The 25,767-nt window shown below is 41.3% G+C and overlaps 1 protein-coding gene across 3 annotated transcripts in view; it reads right to left on the bottom strand.

Annotated features, from left to right (window-relative positions):
- The window catches only part of RELN (reelin), a 285,563-nt gene that overhangs the window by 207,091 nt on the left and 52,705 nt on the right, over nucleotides 1-25,767 (bottom strand). For 2 of the 3 annotated variants that reach the window (XM_081023370.1, XM_081023371.1), the window contains exon 3: nucleotides 13,662-13,797. In XM_081023370.1, the coding sequence (XP_080879496.1) occupies nucleotides 13,662-13,797 (136 nt within the window). Of the gene's footprint in view, nucleotides 1-13,661; nucleotides 13,798-25,200; nucleotides 25,346-25,767 lie in introns of those variants that run through there. The other variant, XM_081023372.1, reaches the window with a different exon arrangement.

Here is a 25,767-nt window from a genome sequence, read left to right as displayed (position 1 = left end):
CTAAACCCTAACAACTAGAGGGAATAGGACTGAGAAACATTCACAATCTTTTAAGCTTGTTCAGATAACTCAAATGATCTATCCTGCTCAGTCTCTCCTTTGACTCTCACAGACAGCCTCCCCGCAAGCTCCTGCCATTTCTTGTTCTTCTCTCCACCACCATCTCTTTTTATGAGTAGGACTTTGCAGTAAGTCTTTGCCTGGGGGTAAGCCTGTATATCCATCCAGGCTTTATTTGCTGCTCCCAGACTCTCCACGTATCCCTATTTTCCAGGGGAGTCCCTGATTTAGAGAAGCCATCACGGTCTCTGGTTTGATCATGGAATGGCCTGCTTTTTCTTAGGATGTCCCTATTTTCATTGGAGAAATGTTGGAAGGCATGGCCTTATCCAACCCCTGAGCTGTCTGAAGGCAATCCTATATAGGGAAGGGTTTGGTTTTCTTTTTTAAAAAATGCTTAATGTTTAATTATGTTTTTACATACCGTATTTTTTGCACCATAACACTCACTTTTTTCCTCCTAGAAAGTAAGGGGAAATGTCTGTGCGTGTTATGGAGCGAATGCCTACGGATGGCGGGGGGATCTGCTGCAGTCGTGAGCAGAGGATCCATGGTTCCCCTTCCTTCCCTCCTCCGTGCCTCGCTTTGAAACAGCAAAGCAGGAGAAGAGCCGCTGAGTGGGGAGGAGAGAGGGACAGAGAGCCTGCTTGCTTTAAAGTAGCAAAGCGGGAGAGGAGAGGAGCCTTCTCCTCTTATACCCCTCTTCTGCATTATTAACAGCATCCTTCTCCACCCACCCCACACGTGTTCCTTGTCCCTTGAGTGCTTTTCCTTCCCTCCCCACTTAAAACGTGGTTACAAAGCACGGATCCACATGGATCCTCAGGATTTTTGCACTGGGTCACCCCAAATTCACCAACAGATCACATAGCATGTCCATGGCTACAGCTTGCACCCAAAAAATCATGTACCCACTGTTGCCTGGGGCCGCAGTGGTGCAAAAATGTGGTTACAAAGCACGAATCCACATGGATCCTCAGGATTTTTGCATTGGGCTACCCCAAACTCACTGTCAGATCACATGTCTGTGGCCACAGCATGAACCACAAAAATCATACATCCACTGTTTCGTTTAGAATATTTTTTTTCTTGTTTTCCTCCTCTAAAAACTATGTGCGTGTTATGGTCAGGTGCGTGTTATAGAGCGAAAAATACAGTATGTAGGAAGCTGCCCAGCATGGCTGGGGCAACCCAGTAAGATGTGTGGGGTATAAATAGTAAAATTATCATTATGGAATAGGATGTCTCTATTTTCATCAGAGAAATTTTGGAGGGTATGTGCTTCTGGCTAGGGGAGTGCACCCTGGTGCCTGCAGCCTCACGCTCCTCCTCCTCCTCTGAATCATCTGTCAGAACAAAATAGCCATGGTTCAGCCAAGATCACGACCCAGCTAACCCGCAAATAAGCAGATCATTCCCTGAACATGAGAGCTAGTGCCTCTATGTGTAACTTGCTAGGAGCACTCTCACTTTTGTTGAGATTAAAGTTACCATTCACTTACACTGCTAACAATTTCAGCTATTTGCAGAAGTCAGTTGGCCATCTATGTGGCATCATAAGGAAATGCTTACCATATTTTATCTTTGTTTAACATGTTGAGGCACTGGGGGTGTTGTTCCTTGACATGTGTAAGTTTCTTCTAACTAATTTGTTTAGAAAATTCCATAAACACTCATGTTGATAAGGCTCGGGTGAAATGTAGAAAGTGCTTTTTTTTTTTTTAGATTAGATTAAGGCCTTGGGTAGGAAATAGCCAAAATTTGACCTCCAATTAGTAAGTTAATGGAAAAAAATCTAGTCAAGTGTTGTTCCTTTTAGTTTAGTTTTTTTTAAAAGAACAGAAATGATATAGTTTTAATTATTCACAAGGTATAGATAAATTTAAAAGAATACAATTGTTTGTCAACATTTTGTAAAGAGTGGCATTTAGACAGACCTAATCACCTGTTGAATTATTAGTGGGAACAAGAATTTTGTTACTGGTGGGAACAAGAATTTTATTACAGAAACAATAACTGCATAATGCTTACTTATTGAGTTGTTTTTTGACAGTCAGGGTTGATTAAAGCTAAATTCACCCTGTTATCAGCAGCAAATTATGAAAATTCCTAGATATTATGTCACAGAACAACACCCAAACAGTGTGGGGTTTTTCGTGTGTGTTATCTAGCTGACTGATATAAGCCAGGGGTGGATAACCTGCAGAAAGCATCCAATAAATTTCTGAAGAGCAGAGGGATCTTTTCTCTCTGACCTTAACCTTTAACCCTAAACACCACAGTGCTAAGGCTGGAGATAAACGCTATCTATTCTATAAGACTAATAGACAGCATTTCCACTCACCGTTACTCCAGCACTGGAGTGGGGAGGGATGGAAATGCTGCTTTTGTGTGTGCATTTCTGCAGTTCCTCAAGTGCTTGTGCATGAATGAGCATGTGTGAGTGTCTGTGAGTGTGCATTGATGTGTGTGAAAGGGAGGGAGGGAAGGAGGGAAACATACAGTGTGTTCCTACAGGTGTGCTTGTATACACGGTGGGTGTATGGGGGGGTAGGTCTGTATCTAGTGGTATGCATGCATATATATACATAGCAGTAACTGAGGGCTTCACTGAGGGGGAGAGTTGTTATAACTGCTCAACAGCTGAAATAAATAACACAAATAGTTCATCTTCACTTCTAAAGCTGGCACCACAGACTTGCACAACCGGCATTGCTTTAACACCAGCAGGGAGCTTTTAATTCACAGGAAAATTTACAGCATCCTATATGACAGAGATAAACTGTGCATGCGTACTATATATCAAAGTGGTGAAGTGCACAAGAAGTGCAATAAAACAGGTATTTGAAGTTGAACCAATGAAGACGGGGATGTCACATGCACTCCTTGCCTGGGGCGCTATTTGGTTTAAGGCTGTCCTGGTAGTTCGTAAGACTGGCCTATAACATTTTTTTTCTTTTTTTTCTTTTTTATAATTTTTAATTGATTTTCATTATAACAAACATCTTATGACAATAAACATTCAAAGGGATCTAGGAAATTATCAGTTTACATTTGCAACGTAATTCACTTAAATTCTCTTGTACAAAGCTGCATTATCTGTTGCATCTTATTTTTTGCTTCTAAGGCAAGGCTCCTAATATCAATCACACTACCTTTGCTGCACTGATCTGCCAACAAGCACAGGGTTCTAAGAAGTAGTAAGCTTCAGAGCCAGCCAAACAAAGCTATTTTGCTTCTGAACTCCATGGGTTACCTGCTAGATTCTGCCCAAGCTTTCCCCAGACTCATCAGACACCTCTCTCTTTCTGACACATTCCACCTAAGTTAGTGGTATAAGTTTGCCTGGTCCCTGTTAGGTTTCCATTCTGGCACAATTCCCTGGACTCGCCTGCAGAGAAGGGTGATCTTTCACCTCTACACTGCGAAGCATTCAAAAACAATCCATGATACATCCATGGATGTACTCTGGGTATTTTTGGAGATGAATGGGTGCTTCATTGAAGGATGTCAGGGTTTATGTTTTTAGTTTTTACTCTGAAATATATTTCAGGGTTACATTTTAGTGTGCTATAAGCTAATGGTGGCACATACAAAGCAACATGTACGTGTCTCAAGGGAGAAGAAGAGATAAAACAAAATTCATTTTTTAAAAAAAAATTATTCAGATGAGCATGTGATAAAGAACAGTTTCTTTAAAAGGAATTTATTATTAGATACTGCTAGTAGGAACTGATTTAATTCCATTCTCTTTTTATTAAAAACATGACTGGATCCTACACAGAAACACTCTGAACATCTTCCAACTACCCAAAGGCTACTAATAAAACCAACCTCCTGCTACTATGCATGACAGATGATTTAGAACTGTAGCTGCACAAAGGAAAGAAACTTCAGCAAGGGTTTCACTCTGGCATCATATGATCAAAGAAAATGGTGTTATCCTTTATGATGATTGGATGCATGCGGCAGCCACAGAGATGGGGCCCGTGTTTTGAGTCCAAATGACTTTTGGGCATTGAAATAAAATATTTTAAAACTTGCAAACACAGTCACTCGTTCTGGCTGCAATCAATGTGTGCTTGTTGTCTGGAATGCTTGGCTCTACACTTCTTGTGGGGGTCAGTGCCAAGCAGTGGCTCCCCCCCCCCGCCTCTTGCAGCAGATTCTTAAACCAGATGGTTAATTCACCATTGTTCTGAATGAATACAGAAATATGCAATTTTCTCTCTATGTATGATGTTTTTCAAATGGCTGCAAATATTCTTAAAATGTTTATTGATACGAACATGACTTTGGCAATCTGTTATGTAACGCTGTAACATACCCTCCAACATTCCTCAGATGAAAACAGGGACAAATCTCATTCTCCCACAAATGACCCTCCACAACCCCCTATTCCCCCCAGAGCATTTTCTATCAGAAGAAGGGAGAGTATATATTATTCTTCAGTAGATTTACAAAAAGAAAACACACACACCAATAAATAAATTTTAGAAAGGTGCAAGATTAAACAAGGCTGCAAAAATAATTTTTCTGCTCCCCCTTTCTTCCCACCCAGGGCGGCCCAGGAATTAGGTGCACAACCTGTTCTGTGAGAGGTTGCGCTTCCCCTGAAGGAAGAGTTTGTAATCTGGGAGTTCTCCTGGATTCCAACCTATCACTGCCAGCTCAATAGAGCTCGGGCAAATCTGAGCTCGACCATGTCTGATATGTGAGATATTAAGCGCAGTACATCAGTCTTTACATAATTCTCCAATGGGATATTCACCTTGCTATTTTTAACAAACTGAAGAGACATTCTAACTCAGTGGTTTACCACGAAAATGTGGTGTGTTCAGACAGCATGTCACTTTTCTGCCACAGTCAAAAGTATCTAAACAGACTATGTAATCTTGCTGGATGTTTCTATAAATGTTTTAAGCCTCTCTATTTGAATTACATACTGTTTGCACAGATATATCTGTAGGCACAGTTGTCCTCCACCAGAAACAATCTGAGACACAGACACGTAAATTACATATCTGGAAGAGAGTATCTGAAATCCTCAAAAAAACATGTTAGCAACACGAGGACTCTATTATTGGAAAGTTACAGTGACATGAGCAAATTGGAAATGAATACTTGGTTTTCCCCTTTCCCTGCCCAAGATCTGACCAGACTGTTGCTCTTGTGCATCATGGGTTCATTGCAGGTTTGCAAGCTAGTGTTATAGACATTTCCTACCATTCTATATTAACTTCCCTGGCACAAAATTTTAGTATACGGTAATTCAGCTAAGCAGTTAAATTGTATTTCAACAAGGAAGTTAAGCATGTGCTTAGCACTCTCACACTCTCCCACTGAAATATATACAGTATGAGATGCAGAAAACAACCACATGTTTTCATGGGAAAATTACCCTTGCTGATTTTTATGTATTTTTATTTAATTTAAAAGAATTTGTACTGTATACCACTTTTTAAATTTCAAAACAACCACCATCATCCAAAGTGGTTCATCCAGTCATAAAATGAAAATACGATAAAAACAAATAAATAGAACAATAGTATACTTATCCCATAAATTCAGCCTTAAAAGCAATTTTAAAGGTTCAGAAGGTATCAGAGTCTGCACCTCTTGTTGTGAGATGGTCTTGCATGATACTTACATTTTAAAATAAACAAAACAGAGATGGATGTCCTATGCTTGACACCAATTTGGCACCTTTTGCTTTCATTATATATAATTTGCATGCCACAGCAGAGGCCTAGGTGCCCTGCAGTGGATCTGGGATGCATAAATTCAGATACAAAGCTTGCAGACTGCTGCCCTACCTTCAGAGAACACTTTCTGAATCAGCTTGTCAGATGAGGAAAGCAACTGTTCTTTTTATTTATTCTCTCAACAGTTTCTGTGGAGCTGAATCCTTAAAGTGTCATAGAGAATTCAAAGCATAGGGCATAGCATAAGCCCACTTCGTTCGGAGCACTAGCTGGGCCTTATCATTGTCCCATAAAACCTGTGAGTGTGTCCTTAGAACACACCTCATGGCTGTGCATTGTAGGGAGGAACAGCTGTGATGTCCAAGATTTCTTTCAGAGAAACCTATCTACTTATTAGTAAACATCTCAATGAGAAACTCATAGAAAGCTTCTTAGCAATGCTTAGATTCCCCAGAACACAGAAATTGGAGATACAGTGGTGCCTTGCAAGACGAAATTAATCCGTTCCGTGAGTCTCTTCGTCTTGCGGTTTTTTCGTCTTGCGAAGCACGGCTATTAGCGGCTTAGCGGCTTAGCGGCTATTAGCGGCTTAGCGGCTATTAACGGCTTAGCGACTTAGCGGCTTTAAGAAAAAGGAAACAAACTCGCAAGAACTCGCAAGACGTTTCGTCTTGCGAAGCAAGCCCATAGGGAAATTCGTCTTGCGGAACGACTCAAAAAACGCAAAACCCTTTCGTCTAGCGAGTTTTTCATCTTGCGAGGCATTCGTCTTGCGGGGCACCACTGTATTGGGGAAGATCCTATCAGTTAAGGGTAAATTGTTCTTCGTATTTATAAGCTTTCTTAGGAAATTATGATGGGGGGTTGGAACACCTAATATGTTTTCCAAGTTCTCTCCTGGTTAACAAGGTTTTTAGTTTTGCTTTTAGTTTTATTGTTGTAAAAAGCACCTATAGTGATTTTTTACGTTATATAAACCTATATAACATCAGTACTTCCTAATAAGAATTACATACTGCATTTTGTGGCCCCCAAAAGTGATTTACTATAACATTATGGCAATGTATACATGTAACACAAAATAAAATAGGTTCTGAAGCTGATTTATTCCAACAAGCTACAGTTAGATTAACTACAGTTTAGGATTTGGACAACATGGTACAACTGTGGTTAATGCAAAATTGAAGCAAAAACTTCCAGTCTCTTCCTTGGTGGCTGCTATAGAAGAGGACAGGGGACAGGAAAGTTCAGAAGGCCAGGGATTGCTGCGATTCATTCTCATAATACTAAACAATGGTTTAAAGCTGCATATGAACACAACAGCTAGCATCTGCGGCCAGCAAAGCTAAGATGATTTACAATGTACATAAGCACGTGACATGTCATAGAACAGGTCCCCTCATTGTAGGCTCACTGCAGGGTGTCTGATGTTGCTCTAAACAATATAAGTGCAGTCGTCTTTGGTGACTAAATATTGCCAATATTTCAAATATGAGGCATTAATTTTTCCACAACATATAATTGCTACTGGAAATTTACTACTAAAAATGGAAATTTTCCCCATAATGTAGTTATGGGACTTTCTGTAGTAAATTCATCAGAATATCAAGCACAATTTGCTTGGGCAATTTTCAAGTAATTGAAATCATTTTTGCAACCATAATATGTGAAGTCATTTATTAAAGTGTGAGGCTTTAACATTCAAAGGTATAATGGCATGCCTCTCTCTGCTTAGGAGTCATTATCATTGCCAATGACAAACGAATGTGAGCACAAAGTACCAAACTGTAACAGCAATGTCTAATTGAAAAGCACTAAGGATCGTTCTATGTAGATTTCCTCAGTAATACAGGTGTAATTTAGTGTTGAACATGGAAGACAACTGCAGCCAAGACTCCAAAGTCAACATTCCCAGCAGTCTTACCGCAGTTGCAATCAACTGCAGAGGGTGCCACAACCCAATACAGCTCCCCCATTGGTCCCCATGTAGACTCCTGGACCCCTTTAACAAGGGTACCCACATGTCTAAGGATTCAGCCCAATGCTGTATCCACCAAAGTTGTGATGGTTGCTATGAGGAAGGCAGAAACCTGCAAGCTGGGAAAATCCCTCCCAGTTAACCAAAGCAAGGTCCTTACGCCAACTTGCCCACTCCCCCACCAAGCTGGTCCGTAACAGTCTGGGTGGGAGGGAGTCAAATTCTGTGTTAATCAGCCAAGAGGGTGGTCTGTTCCAGGTCACCTTCCTAAATACCCCAGGTGTGGGCAGGACACAGCCCCTGTGCCCATGCTCCAGTAGGCATGTGGGCAAGGCCTGCTCAAAACAATGTGTCTGTCACTTCTGGAGGAGGGTGGCATCAAATGGCCACCCCCTCTGGAGCCCCAGGTGAGCAGGTATTTTGCAATGGGTGGGGAAAATAGAACTAAATTCATGGTTCCTTTTTGGGGGTGGCAACTGCACATCTTAGCACTATCCTCCTTTTAACATTTTTATAGTAGCTGTGATTGTCTTTAGCACAGGTCTGGTCAGTGTAAAATAAAGGCTTGGCATTCAGTGATTATCGGGCAATTTAGGATTAAGAGAATGGTTAAAAAAAAAAAAAAGCACTGCACAGCCATAACCTATGAACTTTTCTCAAGCAAAAAGCAGTTTAATTAATGTTCCTTGGCTCAAGTTGAGCATCAAAAAGCATGGTTATCAGCTAATGAAGCATATGCTGTTTAGAGAGACTCTAAGGATAAATGTCAGCCATTCATCTTTATTTTTTATCATTTGTGCTGAAGTTTTCTAATAGTTTTTCTTAATAGCAGGCAGGCCCGGTGATGAAATCCAGGGTATGGCCATGGTATTTGAAAGCTGTTATCTTCTTATAGCTCTCAAGGACAGTTTGGTAGCTTCTGTTCAGTTCTTAAGGAATAAACACCAGCATTACAAAATACTGGGAACTAATTAGCAGACCTGTGATCTGTGTCAGTGGAGAGGTTGGGGATGAATTAACATCAAGAGTGAGTTAAGACTAAGCAGAGTCATTCTCGTCCCAGTATCAGTGCAGGGAGGCTTATTTTTCAGTCTCATTGATAAACATGACTCTCAACTTTCCCAGATAATAATTCACTCTATGCTGAACACTTTTTACACATGATGCTAACCTTAACTGTTTACGGCATGGTAGGATTTTTTAAACCAGGGATGGCTGCAGGATTCCTTCAAAATACACTCAAATGGCACAAGTGAAATGTTACACAGAAACGCATGTAACAAAACCCTGATGGCAGCTTCTGTTAGGAACAAGTAGCTTCAGGAAGGCGTAACTGGAAGTGCCTTGGATGGCACAGGTGCAGATGGAAAAGAGCGAGGGGATGAAAGGTTGATTCTTCCCCAACTCTAAACTGCCCCCTTCTGATGTTCATTTTTCCTGAATGGAAGTGGCCATTGAAGGGGTGTATAATGCAGGGATGTGGAACTCGCTTCCCTCCAGATGGTGCTTGATTATAACTCCCACCAGCATGTCCAGTGTGGAGCCCAACAACATGGAGGACCACAGATTTCATTACCCTGATGCAACATGTATTTCTGTCCATGATGTATGCTGAATAGTAAATAAAACATAGGAGAAAATGGTACTAACTGGAAATCAAAAGATGAAAACAGGGTTTTCCTCCTCTCACACATGCTTCAACATGCTTTTGAAGTTAGTTGTAGTTTTTCCAATGCCCCAATCCAGCTAGGGATTGCAATTCCACTGAGGCAGTGTATACCCCTGGCTGGATGAGGAATCACTAGCAAATATGGGTGAGTTATAATTGCTTCTGCAAAGTGTTTGCCACTGCTGAGATCTGGACTGAATAAAATGCGGCCCTAGTTCTAGTACGTCTGTCTTCTTTACCTACTTTGGCCACAAATGTTTTACTGGATGAATGTCTGCTGTCCAGTTTGGCCTAAGAGTTTAAATCTTATCAGTATCATTAATATTATGAGAAGTTAAGCTTGTCTGTGGTGGCTAACACATAAGTATATTCTGTTTAAGAGGAACCTTTCCCCTCCACTAATGCTCTGTGTTTGCACATAATGTGGTTTTATTGTCAGTGCAGTTAGTTACATAAAATTCTCTGGCTATTCCATAAGAACAGAGTGTATTGTCTAATGAAGGAAGGTGTTATGCTTTAAAAAAATAATAAAAAATAAACCTATCAGCAACCATTATTTCACCACCTGGGTACAAGCTCCCTGACAATGCACCTGTTTCTTTTTGTTCTTCAATAATAGAATAAATGTGCATATATTTATATTTGCATGCTATGTACGGTACGGGAAAGGGAAATGCCCTCACTACAGCAGCAAAATGAAATTTGACAAGCATAATGGATGGCACTATACAGAGTGAAAGAGGCCTCACAACAATCTCCCCCAACTGCTGTGATTTTTGGCCATGTAATTATGGCACAATCAGTCTATCACGGAGGCAGACTGGAAATGTCCACTTTCAGCTGTGTTGTAGGCATGCTAGTTCCTTTGGAAATCACCTTGGAAACTGGACCTGCATGGTATGCAGAAATGGAGAAACTTACTGGAAGAATAAGAAATCAAGAAGAGAGACTTTTTAACTTAGAATGGGGAAGATTTAAGGATTATCTGAAGAACTATCATAAACAGCTTCAAACGCTAGCAGGATTGAATTGCAAATGAGCAATAAAATAATTAAAATTGAGTATAAAAGACGAATAATAAATAGATTTAAATTGTATATGCAGTGGTGAAATGTTTTGACAAGCAACTGCAGAAAGAGGAGAGGGGTTTATAATAATATTTGGTATCTTAAATTGGATGTGTAAATTTGTATCGTTATAAGTTTGTAAAATGAGAAAATGAAAAAACAACAACCCGGGCCTGCATGAGTGAAGACAGGATTGTTTCTAGAGCACGTATTGAAGTAAACAAAAACTTCTTATTTTACACAGTGGTACACTGTGATATCATTTAGCATATACAGGTCTCTGTCATATAGCATAATGTAACAGAACCAAGTAAGTATTCATATATCTTAAAACACACCCACCCACCCACCCAATGAAGAGCAGAATATGTTGTCATCCCCCCCATCCCACATAAGCCAGGTCACTCAAAAGATAAGAATTGCTATCTGTAGATTTGATGATCCTAATAGGAGAGATTTACTGCGTTTTATGCCAAGTCTTGCAAGCTGGAGAGGATCAAAACAAAGTTGTCAGCTGATAAAACATGGAGGATAGCAATATAAAGGGAGTGAAGTCTTGTCATTTTATAGAGGTGAGGAGGAAATCTCTTATGCTAGTGTAATCTAGTGGCCAAGAGAATGAGCTGAAGTCCTTTATTTATTATTGAGTTCAACCATAAACTCAAGCAAGCCACCATTTCTCTGCAATGGCAAGATAATAGTGTTGGGTTACCTTAGTGTGAATAGATGCATTAAGTCAATGGGAGTTTAGTGGGATAACACCTTTATTCTTGTGCATAAAACTTAGGGACGTCCAATATACTGGAGGGTTCCAAACATAAGAGGGAGCTGCAGTAGTGACTCTGTGTTGCTCTTGAATTCTTTGAAACAGTTTTCAAGTTTCTTGCATGATTTGGCATCCACCACAACTCACTTGCACATTGTGCCAGTGTGTAATAGGCTGTTGACAAAGCCTTTCTGGAGGAAGTGTTCATGTGTATTTTACACTGGCATGGATACCAGAAACAGAATGCAATTCCCATAAGGAGGTCTCTGCCAGTGGAAAATCCAAGTTTAGGATTCAAAGCACCAACTTCATAACACGCTGAAGACTGGACTAACAACAAGAATTGTCAACTGCATCATTTATCCCAGGGATGACTAACTCTCAGTGTGGGGGCCTCATCCAGTTTCCCCAAGCAAATTGTTCTGGTGCTACAAGTCTCCACAAATTTTGGTAACAGCGGCAGAAATAAAACAACAACAATGTAGAGATAATAGACAGCGGACAGCAGACATCAGCATCCTGACAGATGCAAATTGCCCTAGTCATCAAATCAGTCATTTGACAAGTGGCCAATAACCCCACCTATTCAGCAGATCTGCATGAGAGACCTGAAGAGGGGTGAGGGTTAGACAGCGGAAAGGCACTTTCTCACCCTGGCGCCGTTGGGCCAGCTCTCAATTAAATTTAGTGCAACCACTTCACGGTACACCAATTACACGATTTCCTACAATTTACCCCATATTATCTAGTGGGGGACTTGTGTGAGGGAAAACTAAATGATTTAGAGTCTAAGGCAGGAGTTGATCAAACAAATACGAAAAGTTTTACTAAACAAAGGGAGTTTTTGACACAAAGTGGGTCAGGAAATGAGTTCTTTCAGGTAGAATTAAACTTAGTTACTTTAACTATAAGATGTCTCAGGCTTAAACACAATATTATAGGTACAACTCTTCTTAAACTTCAGTAACTAAACATCAGTCGGCACACTTCAGGTAGATAAATATTCAGGTTTCCAGAAAAGATGGTAAAATGTTCAAATCAGTGTCTGTCACACTTTCAACACTATACTGCTTCCTTCACAGCTTAATCCTTTGGTTCATGAGTGAGGGGCATTTTTCCTCAGTTACCCCCCTCTCTTAACAATCCCACACCTGAGGTATAATAAATGGTATTACAGACCCAGGGGATCCCCTCTCTCCTTGTTATTGGGTTGGGAGTCTTAAGTACCTAGAAGAATTCTCCGTTCCTGGCTAGACTGACACCCAGGAAGACACCGGATCTGTCTCTCCTGGCTCAGATTCAGCCCTCCCAGAACACTCCTGTCTGGATACCTTCCCCAGACCCTCAGCCTGGTCTCCCTATCCCAGCTGCGAGGCTCTGTCCTCTCCCTATGGATAGTCTCCTTAGTGAGTATCTCCTTTTCCCCTCAGAACCCCTTCACCCTCTCTCCCAACCTGAAACCTGTCTAACCTCTCCAAACCAATCATTTCCCTCCCCTGGAACTTTGGCCAATCAGACACTGTTGACAGTCAACCATTTGCTGGCAGGAAAAAAAACACTTGGTGACCCAAACTGCCCTGCAAACAAACCTTTCTGTCACAGAGGGTTGTGTATAAGTCTGCTCGTGTGTGCATGCAAGTGTGCAGGGGTGGGGTGGCAGAGAACAAGACTGAGGCCCACCTGCATTCTGGTTTCTCTTCAGATCGTATAAATCTTTCACCTTTTACTTGTTTTTTGCAGAACGAAGCTGCAAATTGAATTCAGTTGATTAGGACAAATTCAGTCTGCAGTTTCATCCTATACACTGGGCTGGCTGAGAAATGTATATGTTGGTCCACACGGCCTCACAGACGCATAAAAAAAGCATCATCTTACTCAGTGTGTTTACAGATCTATGTCTGCCAATTCCTGGCAACAATTCAAGCAGTGTGGCAGTACATTTTTTAGCCACTGCACTCAAATTTTCACTTGGCAGCAATTGGTGCGCTAGGTCAGATCACTTCCTTTATTTGGCTTTACATAGAGCTATTTATGAGTGTTTGAACTATCTCCAAGACTGTACTAAAACTGTCACGAGCTTCCTCTGTAAGCCAAGAAAGTTACCACCCCAAGTGTTATTAAATTATAAATATAACTAATGAAGGTAGCTTGTTGTGCAACAATTGATACTAGAGCAAAACTGACCATTCTCCATGCAGCTGCTATGAACCACCCATCATAGACAAGACACAGGCAATCTGCCTCTTGATTTGTAAGACTGGTAGCTTAGCTTTTTTACCAATACCAAATATTCACTGGAGATAAATCTTTCCACATATGTTGAGATTCATGGTTGAAACAATTACATGCATTTTACTTCCTGTAGCCATGCTACAAAGAACCTTAGCATTATCAGCAACAGTATCTTGACACTTACATAAAATTTACACAGCCTGTTCCTGCAGGTGGGGCAATCCAAACAAAACTGAGATTTGTTGTTGGTAGATGGCTTACGTGAGATGCAACCACACTGCACATGAATTGATTTCCAAACTGGTGATCAGACATTATTCCTACAAGAAAGACAGAAAGTAAAGATGAAACACAGATGCAATTAAACACAAATATTCATTGCATTGCTTCAGAAATGTTAAGTAAAAATTTTTATAGTAAAGAATATTCAGTTGGTGTATCAATAGCAAATGCCATATTGCACTATTTTAAACCTTTTGGACTTGAACCTAACCTAACCTTTCCATGTGAATGTCAATCAAATTACTTAATCACTTTCCTATCTGTAATGTGACCTCAAAGCAGTTCCGTCCTCAGAATGACATTATGCTCAGTAATGGACAGGAAAGATTGCTTCAACTCTCTTCAAATAGTACATTGAATAGCTATGTCCATTTTTCCTTCCTGTTTATTTCTTTTGAGTATATTCCACCTTTCCACAAATTACTGACTTTTAAGTGATCGTGGAACCAGACTCTCCTGGCTCCTCCTCTAGATTCATACTGTCATGGAGATGGTTGGAAAAACCTCAAATGCCATTTTGTTCAGCCTACCAATCAACACAATGCAATCAGGATTGTGGAATCAGGCCTGATAACCATGCCAGCCAGCTCCAGGCTGGTGCAGTGATTGGGTCTGGATTAGGTCTGACGCCACCATGTGACAGCAATGAGTCCGGCTGGGGTCAGAATGCTTCACGTTGGGTGTTCCTGCTGACTTCTGCCAGTGGGGAAACTGCCAGCAAACATCGTGCCCATTTGCATGTTTTGTGGCCAGAAAGAAGCTGGCTGGCTCAGCCAGCAGAGCTGAACAGAAGGATGCCTCCACTCCGTTCAAATCCCCCACAGCATGGCCTCAGCGGCAGATACCTCAGTTGGTTAGAGCATGGTGTTGATAACACCAAGGTTGTGGGTTCAATCCCCGTATGAACCACCTGCATATTCCTTACCTTGCAGGGGGTTAAAGACCCTCTGGGGTCCCTTTCAACTCTACTCAACTTCTAGGAGTCTATGTTCCAATAGGTTAGAAGCTTAACAATGTATGCATATACATATTTATACATACTGCTATTTGCTGGGAGGGGGGGTCTCCCATATGTTGTTTGGAGTTATATGATTTCCCCATCTTTTTTCTGTGGTATAATGTATTTATTCATGTATATTTTTCAACTGAGGAATAAGTTTAGTTAATACTAATACTAATAAGAATAAAGAATAATTTACTCCAAGGTATAAGTCCCTTGTTTTCAAAGGGGCTTACTCCCGAGTAAACGCACTTAGGATTGCGTCTAAACTGGTATAAAATGTTCCATTAAAATGAAGAAGAATCCACATTTTCATTCTAGCCATATGCTTGTCTTGTGAATAAAACCAGCTTTCTCTTCCCCACCAAGAAGACTTCTCAGTAACCCAGCGGATCAGGCAGCTATGTTACACTATACTCTGCAATGGGGTACATGGGAAGGCATACACAGAAAATAAGTAATTATATTGCATTTCTCAAAACAATCCCAGTGAGTGATAAGATATGCCAGAGGCAGAACTTGCTTTTGAAAACTAATGTGCTTATCTTTTACTTAAAAGTGAATAGAACATTCACATAATTTGTGTTAAGGGCTGGTAGGTATGGCAGTGAGTCTGAGAGACCAACAACTGTGCAAATCCTTACAAAAACAAAAAACAAAGCAGCTTTTCCACGCATCTAGGTCACCAGGGAGTATATCCAAGGTCTGCAGCAACTAAGCATCACTAAATCATATGCTACTTCAATGTGAAGAAGAACCTCTCTGAACTCCCTTTCCCTCGAGTTTTACTGTGTGTGCTCATTGTGTTGAAATAATTTATATGCTACACTACCCAGTTAGGTCTGTCTCCACTGTATATTACTTTGCTGTGAAGCTATTAGGGTTACTGGCTATATATCATGCCTGATCCAAACCCACAAAAAGAAATTGAATGAAAAGCTTAGCCATATGACAGTACGTAACATACTCTGTTCTCCTGAATTCATTATATGTGTGTGTGTGTGTGTGTGTGTGTGTGTGTGTGCACAGCTACATAACTTAGACCAAGTCAAGGCCACTGTAGCATCTGAAATGCTCTGGTCACATATCTATGGCCCCAACACTGCCAAAGAAACACAGGTAAGGATGGCTATTTCTGGTCCATTTCCATTTTGTATGTGCCTATTCATAAATCCATCCTGTCATGTTTTGGATTAACCTGCAGCTTTTTAAAAAATATCTGCATGAAAATTTGTATTTTAATACTTAGTTAAATACTAATTTAATCACAATTTTATCTCATGGCTGGACTGGTAAACGGTATAACAACAACAACAACAGTTTATTATGGTCATAGACCAGCATAAGGTAAACAGTATAAAATATTGGTTTGCAAACCAGGATCAAACCACAGTTTCCAATCCTGGTGTGTAGCCAGTCCTTAAACCATAATTTCATGGTTTGGGAGTAACAGGAAACTGTGGCTTAACAAACCCTGGAAGAAATAAATGGGAGGGAGGAGGGAGTTAATGGGACAAATGTCCTGCTGGGAAGCAGAGAGAAAGCAGAAATGAATGTGTGAGTTTTTCTTTTGAGAACCAAATTCTGTTCCTTTGATAGGTTACTATTTGAGTGATTCACTGACCACCCAGTTTTAAATTGATTAATTTATCCAACTGTTAGAGATCCACGAGTCATCCTTGTGTGTTTAAAGTAGCTAAGACCTTATGTGGCAACATGAAACAGCAGCAGTTATATCCCATATAACAAACTGGTGCATTACGAAATATCAATATTTCACTGCTGTGAGTGTTACTCTTTTTTACCTGTTTAAAGATGAGAATAATGCATGGAATGATTCTGCAACCAACTCTCATATGATAATCCCATTAAAGTCAGTGGAACTACTCAATTAACAACCACCTACTGGCATTTCGAATGAAGGCCTAAGTGTACTACACTCATATCTAACATACAGCTGCTGATTGATTTTTTTCTGGGTGATTACATTCTGCTTCACAGGAAAAAAACATCCATCTAGTTTGATAGAATGGAAGAGACTTCTAAAACACTTGCTGGCTTTTGCAATCAATTAGGGGTCAGCAAGGCTTGATAAATTATTAAACATCGCAAAGGGAGCGCATACTGACAATTCTGGAAGGTTTTTTCTTGCTCAGTGGGTTATGTTAGCTTTAGCTTACTTCAAGCACTGAAATTATTTTATAGATGATATCAATTATTTTGAAAATAACAATCTTACAACATAACAAGGTGCTAGAGAAGGTATTCACCCTGACACTAAAAGAGACTTCTATGCATTTTTTTTTAAAAAAAAACATATTAATTTTGGAATATAGTTTAAACTGGGATGTTAGTAAATTCCTACAATCTCTTAGCATTTAGGGGGAAATAATTATATTGAAGTTGGTAATTAGATTCATTTGGTCACATCCACTCCTTATTTAAACACCAGATCTGTGTACATAAGACACAAGAGCCACTTCATGGCTTTGATATCTTGTCTGTATAAAGAAGACAGCAAGTTCATGTAGCTTGTGTTCTGTGTTTGCAGGAGAAAGAAATATGTTAGTACCAACACCCTAAAGTTGGCCCAGAATCAAATTGGCAGCCGTGCAAACTTTGCAAGCAAGGCGTTATATGCTAGTGATAGTTCACCCGCCCCCCGCCAGAAGAACCTAGGTTCTGCATTCTGCAACACCTTCAGCCTCTGGATCAACCCCAAGGGTGGCCCCACATAGAGTGCACTGCAATAATCCAGTTGTGAGGATAAGAAACTTTCACTTTCATTTACAATTAGAATTATCTCCAAACCCAAACTATGGTTAATCTTAAATAGAGCTTATTGAAACAAGCCACAAACCCTTGGTTTGAAGTTGACTTCGCTCAGTAAACTGTAATTATGACTAAGATAGTTTGCCTTAACCCTAAGCTGCAGTTAGTTAAAAACATTAGGAACCGCTTCTGATCTCCTTCTCAGGGCCAGGTCAGAGGAGGAGGGGATAGGAGAAGTCCTCATGTACACACTGGCGGAGGAACGGGGGTGCGGATGCCCCCGGCACCACTATTCCAGTAGGGTGCCATCGTGGCAGCCCCCCCCCGGACATGCACAGCGCACACACCCTCCCACATGGTAGGTGCCACACCCCCACAGGCGGCGCATCATGCGCCCAGAATGCCGCCACGCCCTCACACACAGTGTACCGCGCCCCCAGGATGCATGCCACACACCCTGAGGGGGGCACCAGCCACATCCCCACCTACTCTAAGCCCCCAGTAGTGGAGCATGCAGCCTTTCCACTGCATGCACAGCCTTACAACTGTACATATCCTACATATTTAGGATGTAGCCTGATCTTCATAATGACTATACTGTATGTAGGTTGGGGCAGGGACGGCCACAATCAACCTACAGTTCCCCCTGCCCTCTGGCATGTCCACTGAAGTGCCCACATTGTAGCAATACTAAGATTGCAAATGAGCCAGAAAGACTAGATCAGAAGGGACAAGCTTTGGTTAGTAGCACGCCGCCGCCAGGCTAGACAGTGGTACCTTGGGTTAAGTACTTAATTCATTCTGGAGGTCCGTTCTTAACCTGAAACTGTTCTTAACCTGAAGCACCACTTTAGCTAATGGGGCCTCCTGCTGCCACTGTGCCGCCGGAGCATGATTTTTGTTCTCATCCTGAAGCAAAGTTCTTAACCCGAGGAAATATTTCTGGGTTAGCGGAGTCTGTAACTGAAGCGTATGTAACCTGAAGTGTCTGTAACCTGAGGTGCCACTGTATACAAAACTGCAACCAGCCAGATCTCCTTAGCTTCTTTTCGCTGCTGGTGTCACTCAGAACTGAGTCCCACCCCCCACCCCACCCCAATACAGCCAGTTCTAAATCACTTTAGTTCCTCCTCACATTGCACACATGAGGAGTTATTTCTGTTAAGTAAGCCAAGAAATGTAAAGTCTAAACTAGTTTTCTGTTAGATGTTACTATGCTCAATATTATTACAGGGTGGCTAAAAAAGGCTGATACTCTACAATGCTCATGGACTATCTTTTATTCAAAAGACACAGTTGCATCTAGCCAACAGTATATGGATTTACTCCTTCCCCTCCTCCTTTAATCGTTTTAAATGACCCGAATTTGATGGGTAGTTAATTAACATTTTCTAAGAAAGCCTTTTGTCAGAATCCACTAGAGATGTATTTTCATCTTGGGGATTTATGAGTTCAAGCTGACATGAGTTACGCATATGCAAATGAGAGCCCACTGGGAGGAGAATATAGCCTTTCATTTGCATAATTCCCCAAGACATTGAATGAGATTCCTTGTACAATTTATTAAGCATGTGTATTTGTAAAAAGGGAGGTCAGAAATGGATGCCAATGCCCGATGCACCGACTATTAAGAATGTTCACTGACAATTGGAAAGATGCTAGAGAACAAAATGATAGTTAAGTATACAAAGGCAAGGGAGTTTAGTAAATGGGGATAAGGAGTAAATACATGCAAAAATGCTAACATTAGGCAGTTACTGGAAATATTATAAAAGGGAAAATGAAATAACTTTTCAGATAATCTACTTATGTTCAAGGCCAAGTGAGATTTATCCATTCACTATGCATGCCTGCAGCACCTAGTATTAAATACCAGTTTTCTGTGTAGAAAAATAGCACTGATAGAGCAACTTTCTCATATGAATAGAAAAGATAATCTTTACACGGCAATGCATTTTATTTCAGAAAATAGTTTTCTTAACCTTTATTCCACTCTTGTTCTTCTTTACAATTTCTATAAGTGGATTCTAAACCTGTCATCAAATCTAAATCGCCACCAAAAAGAAATAGGAACCAGGGATGTATTGGCTCACAGAATACCCACTATGCACTGCAAACTTTGCTTTCATTTTAGATTTGCAATTTCAAACACTGCTCTAGCGGCTGCCTAAACACATCCATTTATTCCAATGAGGACTTCCTCTTCTCTGATGGCTAATTAGTTCATTGCTAGCCATGTGAACAGGGACTCTCTTTCTGTCTTTAGCACTGCCTGAGTCGGTGTATAAAAGCTGTCTTATTCTGCCATTAATGGCTAGATAAATACTGCAATTTGGTGGTTTCTTCATGCTAGGTTGCAGTGAATGAGTTATCATCTTCTTTGGGGAAGCAAACTGAGCAGAACCTACTTCGTCAGCTAATGTTACATTTCTGAACCATATGCAACACTGAATAACCTTTAGAAATTGTAGCTGAAACAAACAAAATTAATGTATTATAGGTATGACACCAGCGTGGAATCAAAATGGCTACAACTTTATTAGTTACAGTTGTAGATTGGATTTGGCATAGGCATTGGGTATGTGTCCTGAATCAGCCAACCCAATTGCTGACTGATATATCCATTAGGGTCAGTCCTGGTGAGAGGATATCCTCCACTGACGCAGATCTAACAGGGAAATCCCACCAGGATGCCAGAAGGTAGCCCTGTATTGGGAAGTTTTTAATGTTTGATGTTTTACTATGTTTTATATATGCTTGTAAGCCATCCAGAGTGGCTGGGGAAACCCAGCCAGATGGTCGGGGTTTAAATAATAGCATTATCATTATTATTACAGTGGTACCTCGGGTTACAAACGCTTCGGGTTACAATCACTTTGGGTTACAATCAGTTCGGGTTACAAACTCCACTAACCCGGAAAGAGTACCTCGGGTTGAGAACTTTGCCCCTCAATGAGAACGGAAATCATGCAGTGGCAGCAGGAGGCCCTATTAGCAAAAACACGCCTCAGGTTAAGAACGATTTCGGGTAAAGAATGGACCTCTGGAATGAATTGAGTTCGTAACCCGATGTACCACTGTATTATTAGTGCTTTTAAAAAATATATATGTTTAGAGTTACTCTCATTTTGACTCAAGGAAATCACCATTTTATAGTTCAAATCAGGGGGAAATAAATACAGTAAATGGACAAAAGTACAAAGATTCACAAAATGTTTAGGCGTATATGTCCCCCCAGAAAAAAAAACTAAGTATTATTATTCTTATTCTTCAAGGATGTTCTGTTGCCTGGCAGTCCTTCTCTGGGCTTTTGGACAGACCCCACCCTTGGACCCCTTTACTGGGGTACCCCAAGTTCTTGACTAAGGGTCCAACCCAATGCCTTTTCCCACCAAAGTTGTGACAATTGCTAAGAGGAAGGCACGCCTACCCACACCCTGCAAAACAGGCTCAATATGTCTGCAGGCAAATTCCTTCCTCGCCCCACATAACAGTGGCTGAATAATTCCGCAGCAAGGCCCTATACATGCCCTGCTCATTATGACCCACTAGCAGACCAGACTGAAGACTGGCCCAGCCAGGTTCACAGGTGAGGCACCCCCACTGTTCTGGGCCTCTGAGTGGCCCATTAAAACTTTTAACAATTGTGCTAGCCCCCACAGCTAGCCAAGGTCAGTGCTGACGTCAGCCAGCCATGCAGGGTGACTGCTTAAATCCTTGGCTCCTCAGAAGCCATGCTGGGCTGCAACTGCAGCCACCATCAGAGTTATGGCAAGTGGTCTCTCTAGGGTACATTCCCTTCAAAGATGCTGCATTGGTGCCCTACAGTATCTCTATGAAGAACCTTCTCTACAAGTTTACAGGTTGAAACTGAGAGCTGATTCATGCAGGCAGACAAAACATATACCAAAATCGTTCCAAGCTGTACCACCTCAGACTACAAGTGGAAAACTACATGTCTGGATAGTTATTCCTGTAAAATCAAAACAAAAATAAAACACCTCCCTGTCTGTGGGAAGATAGCATGCCAGAGAGAAGAATGGCCTTCTTCCTGATGGGGAATTTCTGTGTTCTGAAGCAGCCTTGTAGAGAAGCCCACAAAAGTTACCAGCTGGGGCCTGGCAGAGGAGGAACAGAGAGTTCCTTCTCTCCTACAGCAGCCCACTGCATTTCTGCATGGAACATAGAAGAGGGGCTTTCCCTCCTTTCGCAGTTTGCTTGACTGCCATGCTGGACACCACAGAAGAGACACAGAACACCTCATCCCTCCTCTGCAATCTCACTACATGTAATTTCTTGTTGCTACCAAGAAACTGCTTAAATATGAGACTGTGCTAAATGGTTTTCCTGGGTGGGATTCAAGCATGATTCTCCACCTGCATTTTAAAGTGATACGGTCCAAAGCAGATCCTACCATACCTTATTTCTGCGTGCTTGAATTGTTTCTCTGAATGAATGTAGGGGAAGCAGGCTTTTCACTGTAGATTTAGCTATTCCCAAAGTAGAATAAGTTCAAGCTCTGGATTTCAGTGAGCCCAGAGCACTTGAATCTGTCACCACACAGACTTCATTTCTGGTGTCTAAATACAGCCAGTTTTCCCTCCACAACAACCAAACTTCTTAATTCATCTGAGCCCACAGTTCTGAGACATGAGCTGGCAATTTTTAAGTCCCATAGATTTCTGTGGTAAACAGATTTGCAGTGTAATTCTGTGTATATCAACTCAGAAATAGGTCCTACTGAGTTCAGTGGGACTTACTCCTAGGTAAGTGTATACAGTATCTTAAGTATGTCTTTTACCCTCTCAATGAAATCTATGGGACCCAAAAGTGCTTGGGTCATCCTTTTTATCTTCTACAAGCACTGAAGTTCCCACATGGCTAGTGAGTAAGGAAAGTATCACAAGTTGGAAGTAGAGGAACAAGAGCTGCTACCTGAGCACTGTACAGGTGCATAGGTGTTGAGTGGGTTGCAACACCCACACCAGATATGAATGGTGACTTCATTGGTCTGTGCCAGGTACTGTTGGGAATTCCATTCCACCCTTGCTGCAGATATGTGGGATTGTTACATGTCACATGTCTGTTTACATTCCAGCACAGATTGTTGGAGTCTCGTGAGCAGAACATCCGCTCTGTATTACTTTTGTGTTCTCTTTCTCCAAGAAGAATGACAAGGAAAGAAGCCATGTTTTCTTTGTCTTGATTTATGTACAATAAAAGTAGCCTAGCATCCACACCTCGAGCCAGATCTGTTGTGTGTTTACTCTGCTGAGTAGCGTGTGCTCATGCATGCCAGCATGAGTCACAGACGCACGTCAGAGGAGGATGACTGATGGATCTCCGCAGCGGCAAGGCTGAGAAGGGAGACGCTCCGGCTGGGGTCTGTCCAGCTGGCTTTCCATCTCATGGTTCCGGCAGGTACTGCTATCTATGCATCAAATGTGTGACTGCACAGAGCTGAAGAAGCAGACTCCATGCTTCTGCTGATGCCTTGCAACACCCTACAAGAAGAGTATTGGATCTCTCTACTCCAGGCAGGTACGCGAGTGTTGCTGTGGGTTAAACCACAGAGCCTAGGACTTGCTGATCAGAAGGTCAGCGGTTCGAATCCCCGCGATGGGGTGAGCTCCCGTTGCTCGGTCCCTGCTCCTGCCAACCTAGCAGTTCGAAAGCACGTCAAAGTGCAAGTAGATAAACGGGTACTCCGGCGGGAAGGTAAACGGCGTTTCCGTGCACTGCTCTGGTTCACCAGAAGTGGCTTAGTCATGCTGGCCACATGACCCGGAAGCTGTACGCCGGCTCCCTCGGCCAATAAAGCGAGATGAGCGCCGCAACCCCAGAGTCGGCCACGACTGGACCTAATGGTCAGGGTCCCTTTACTTTACCTTACTCCAGGCAGGGGTGCAAAGTTGAATACAATATTGTGGGGGTCCAGGTAAGCCCCCCCCCCACATAATCAATCACATGACACAGTGTGCACACATCATTTGAATGGGAATGCCCAGCCCCATCAAATATTATATTTTGAGGGCCAAAACCCCCACAGCCCCTAGGAGTTGGCTCTTATGACTCTAGGCATCAGTGCTCAATTGCAGAAACTAGTTCTCTTCCAGGAAACTGCTACATAAACTGTTGCTGATAAAAACTGACACTCTTATTGAGCTTATTAACTTTTTCATTGGATACTACTTTAGTGAGCTTTTCCCTCTAAGGAAGGATGATTAAGTCTGTTGGTTGGCTGATTGATTGATTGATTGATTGATCTATATATATTACAGCATTACTTTGAGTCATGTAACTCTTACTTTTACCACAGTAAGGGTATCATAATAATGCTAACGCTTCACTGATGGAATATTAGGGTTTATTCCAAATGTAGCTAATTTCAGAATTCAAATAAATAAAGCAACATACACAAGCAGGGGGCAGAAATTAATGGATAGAAATGACTGCGCTTATGCACTGTCAATCTGCCTTTAATGAGAAAAAGTGCTCTCAAGAGACATGAAGAATTACAGCCAAATTCCTCCCCTGAAGTTATATTTGTGCTACCCCATTGATTCCTGAAAGGAACATAGGTACGTAAGGGGAGCATGGCGAGTCTGATATGGCTTCTTAATTGTTTTTCTTGTAAGACAGATTAACAGATCAGAAGCTTAGCCATTTTTTTAACCTTCATTAATCTCACCCCCTAGTAATATGCTAATAGGACTTTCTTTCTCCTTGGTATTCCTATTCCAGCTTTATTCCCCTGCGTAATCACTTTTATCAACTCCAGATGCTAGAAGTCGCAAGTCAAGTCTCACAAAAATAACAGGATTGCTCTTAAAATTATGCAAATAGTTCTTGAGCCTTTAAGGACATGTGGAAATTCCGCTTTTGGGCTCTTCTCTGCTAAAACCTGACTTTTACAAAACAAACCAATAAAAATAGGAAAGAGGCTATGCCTATCCTTTTAATAGAGAAAATCCCAACATTGTCAAGAAACATAATAAATAGCAATAATGTATAGGGCTAAGCTGAAACTAGTTATGATTTTTCATTAACATTTTTAACAGTGTCCAAAAATCCCTATCCTTTCCCCCTATCACTATTGTTCCCTCTCTTCTGCACTCAGGAAGATATCAGAAGCTTATGCTTTTAAACAAACCATAGTTTCTTCTTGACATTTGAACTAGAGTTTAAGTGAGCAAACCAGGAACCGATACTTAGTGACTTTGTTCTCAATAAGTAGAACTTAAATTACAGGTTCCTGCATTTGAACATCAAAGGAAAGTGATTCCTCTTTAAAACCGGAAGCAAATGCTTCAGTCTTTCTCCTTGAGGATGTATACAGGGGGAACATATGAGACCCTGGCTTGCTGTGGCTTTTTCAAAGAGTGAGAAACTGTGGTTTCCTGTTATGTCTGAACTATGCCAATGGCATTAAAAAAGAAACAACCAGAGGAGACAATGTCACTGATAAGAACAAGAAAGAAAGAAAGAAAGAAAGAAAGAAAGAAAGAAAGAAAGAAAGAAAGATGTTTTCAGAGGGTTTCTTGGAAAAATCTCCACTCGGTCCAAAATTTGGAAGTGGAAAATTTCCTTAGCCTTTTCTCCTCCCAAAGATATCCCGCAAGGCAGCAGAGGTTTAGGACCAGAGTTTTCCTTTTCTTAGATGGCCTACCTTCCCAGGTTCATGAGCCCCGCCTGCCACTCATTTCCTTCTACAGCAAACACAGAAACCTCCTTCTTGACCGTTGGACCCACTATTGGTCTCGTTCACTCACTCCACCAGAGCCTGTTTTCACCAGAGCCTGTCTCTAACTCACTCAGTCCCTAACTCACTGGCTACCCTCAGACAACTAACCTCATATTGTGACATCACTGCATCCTGCCCTTATGTCACAATCACTGGTTGCTGCCTGGCAGTGCAAAGGGTTTGTCACAGTGGTCTGTCATGACAAGTTAAGATGAAACTTTTGGAGGAGACAGTGCAGTCAGTTTTGGGAGCAACCACTGGATTTGTATAACATATTGGGTACCTCTTAACTTTCCTGTACTCCACAAGATTATGTTTCCTAGAATCATGTCTCAAGTTAAGGGTATTTTGTGATTTAAAAATACTTTTACACTTCATTTAATAAAAATCTGAAGCCTCAATCTGGAATTTGCATGCAAATTAAATCATTAGCCACACTACAGAGAACAGAGTGGGGGTGCCTTTGATGCTGGTATAAGAAAGTATCAGCTA

The sequence above is a fragment of the Podarcis pityusensis genome (genome assembly GCF_964106645.2).
Source record: "Podarcis pityusensis genome assembly, chromosome: 10".
NCBI classification, from domain to species: domain Eukaryota; kingdom Metazoa; phylum Chordata; class Lepidosauria; order Squamata; family Lacertidae; genus Podarcis; species Podarcis pityusensis.
The sequence above is the reverse complement of the archived record's forward strand: the minus strand, read 5'-3'. Positions and strand labels throughout refer to the sequence as shown.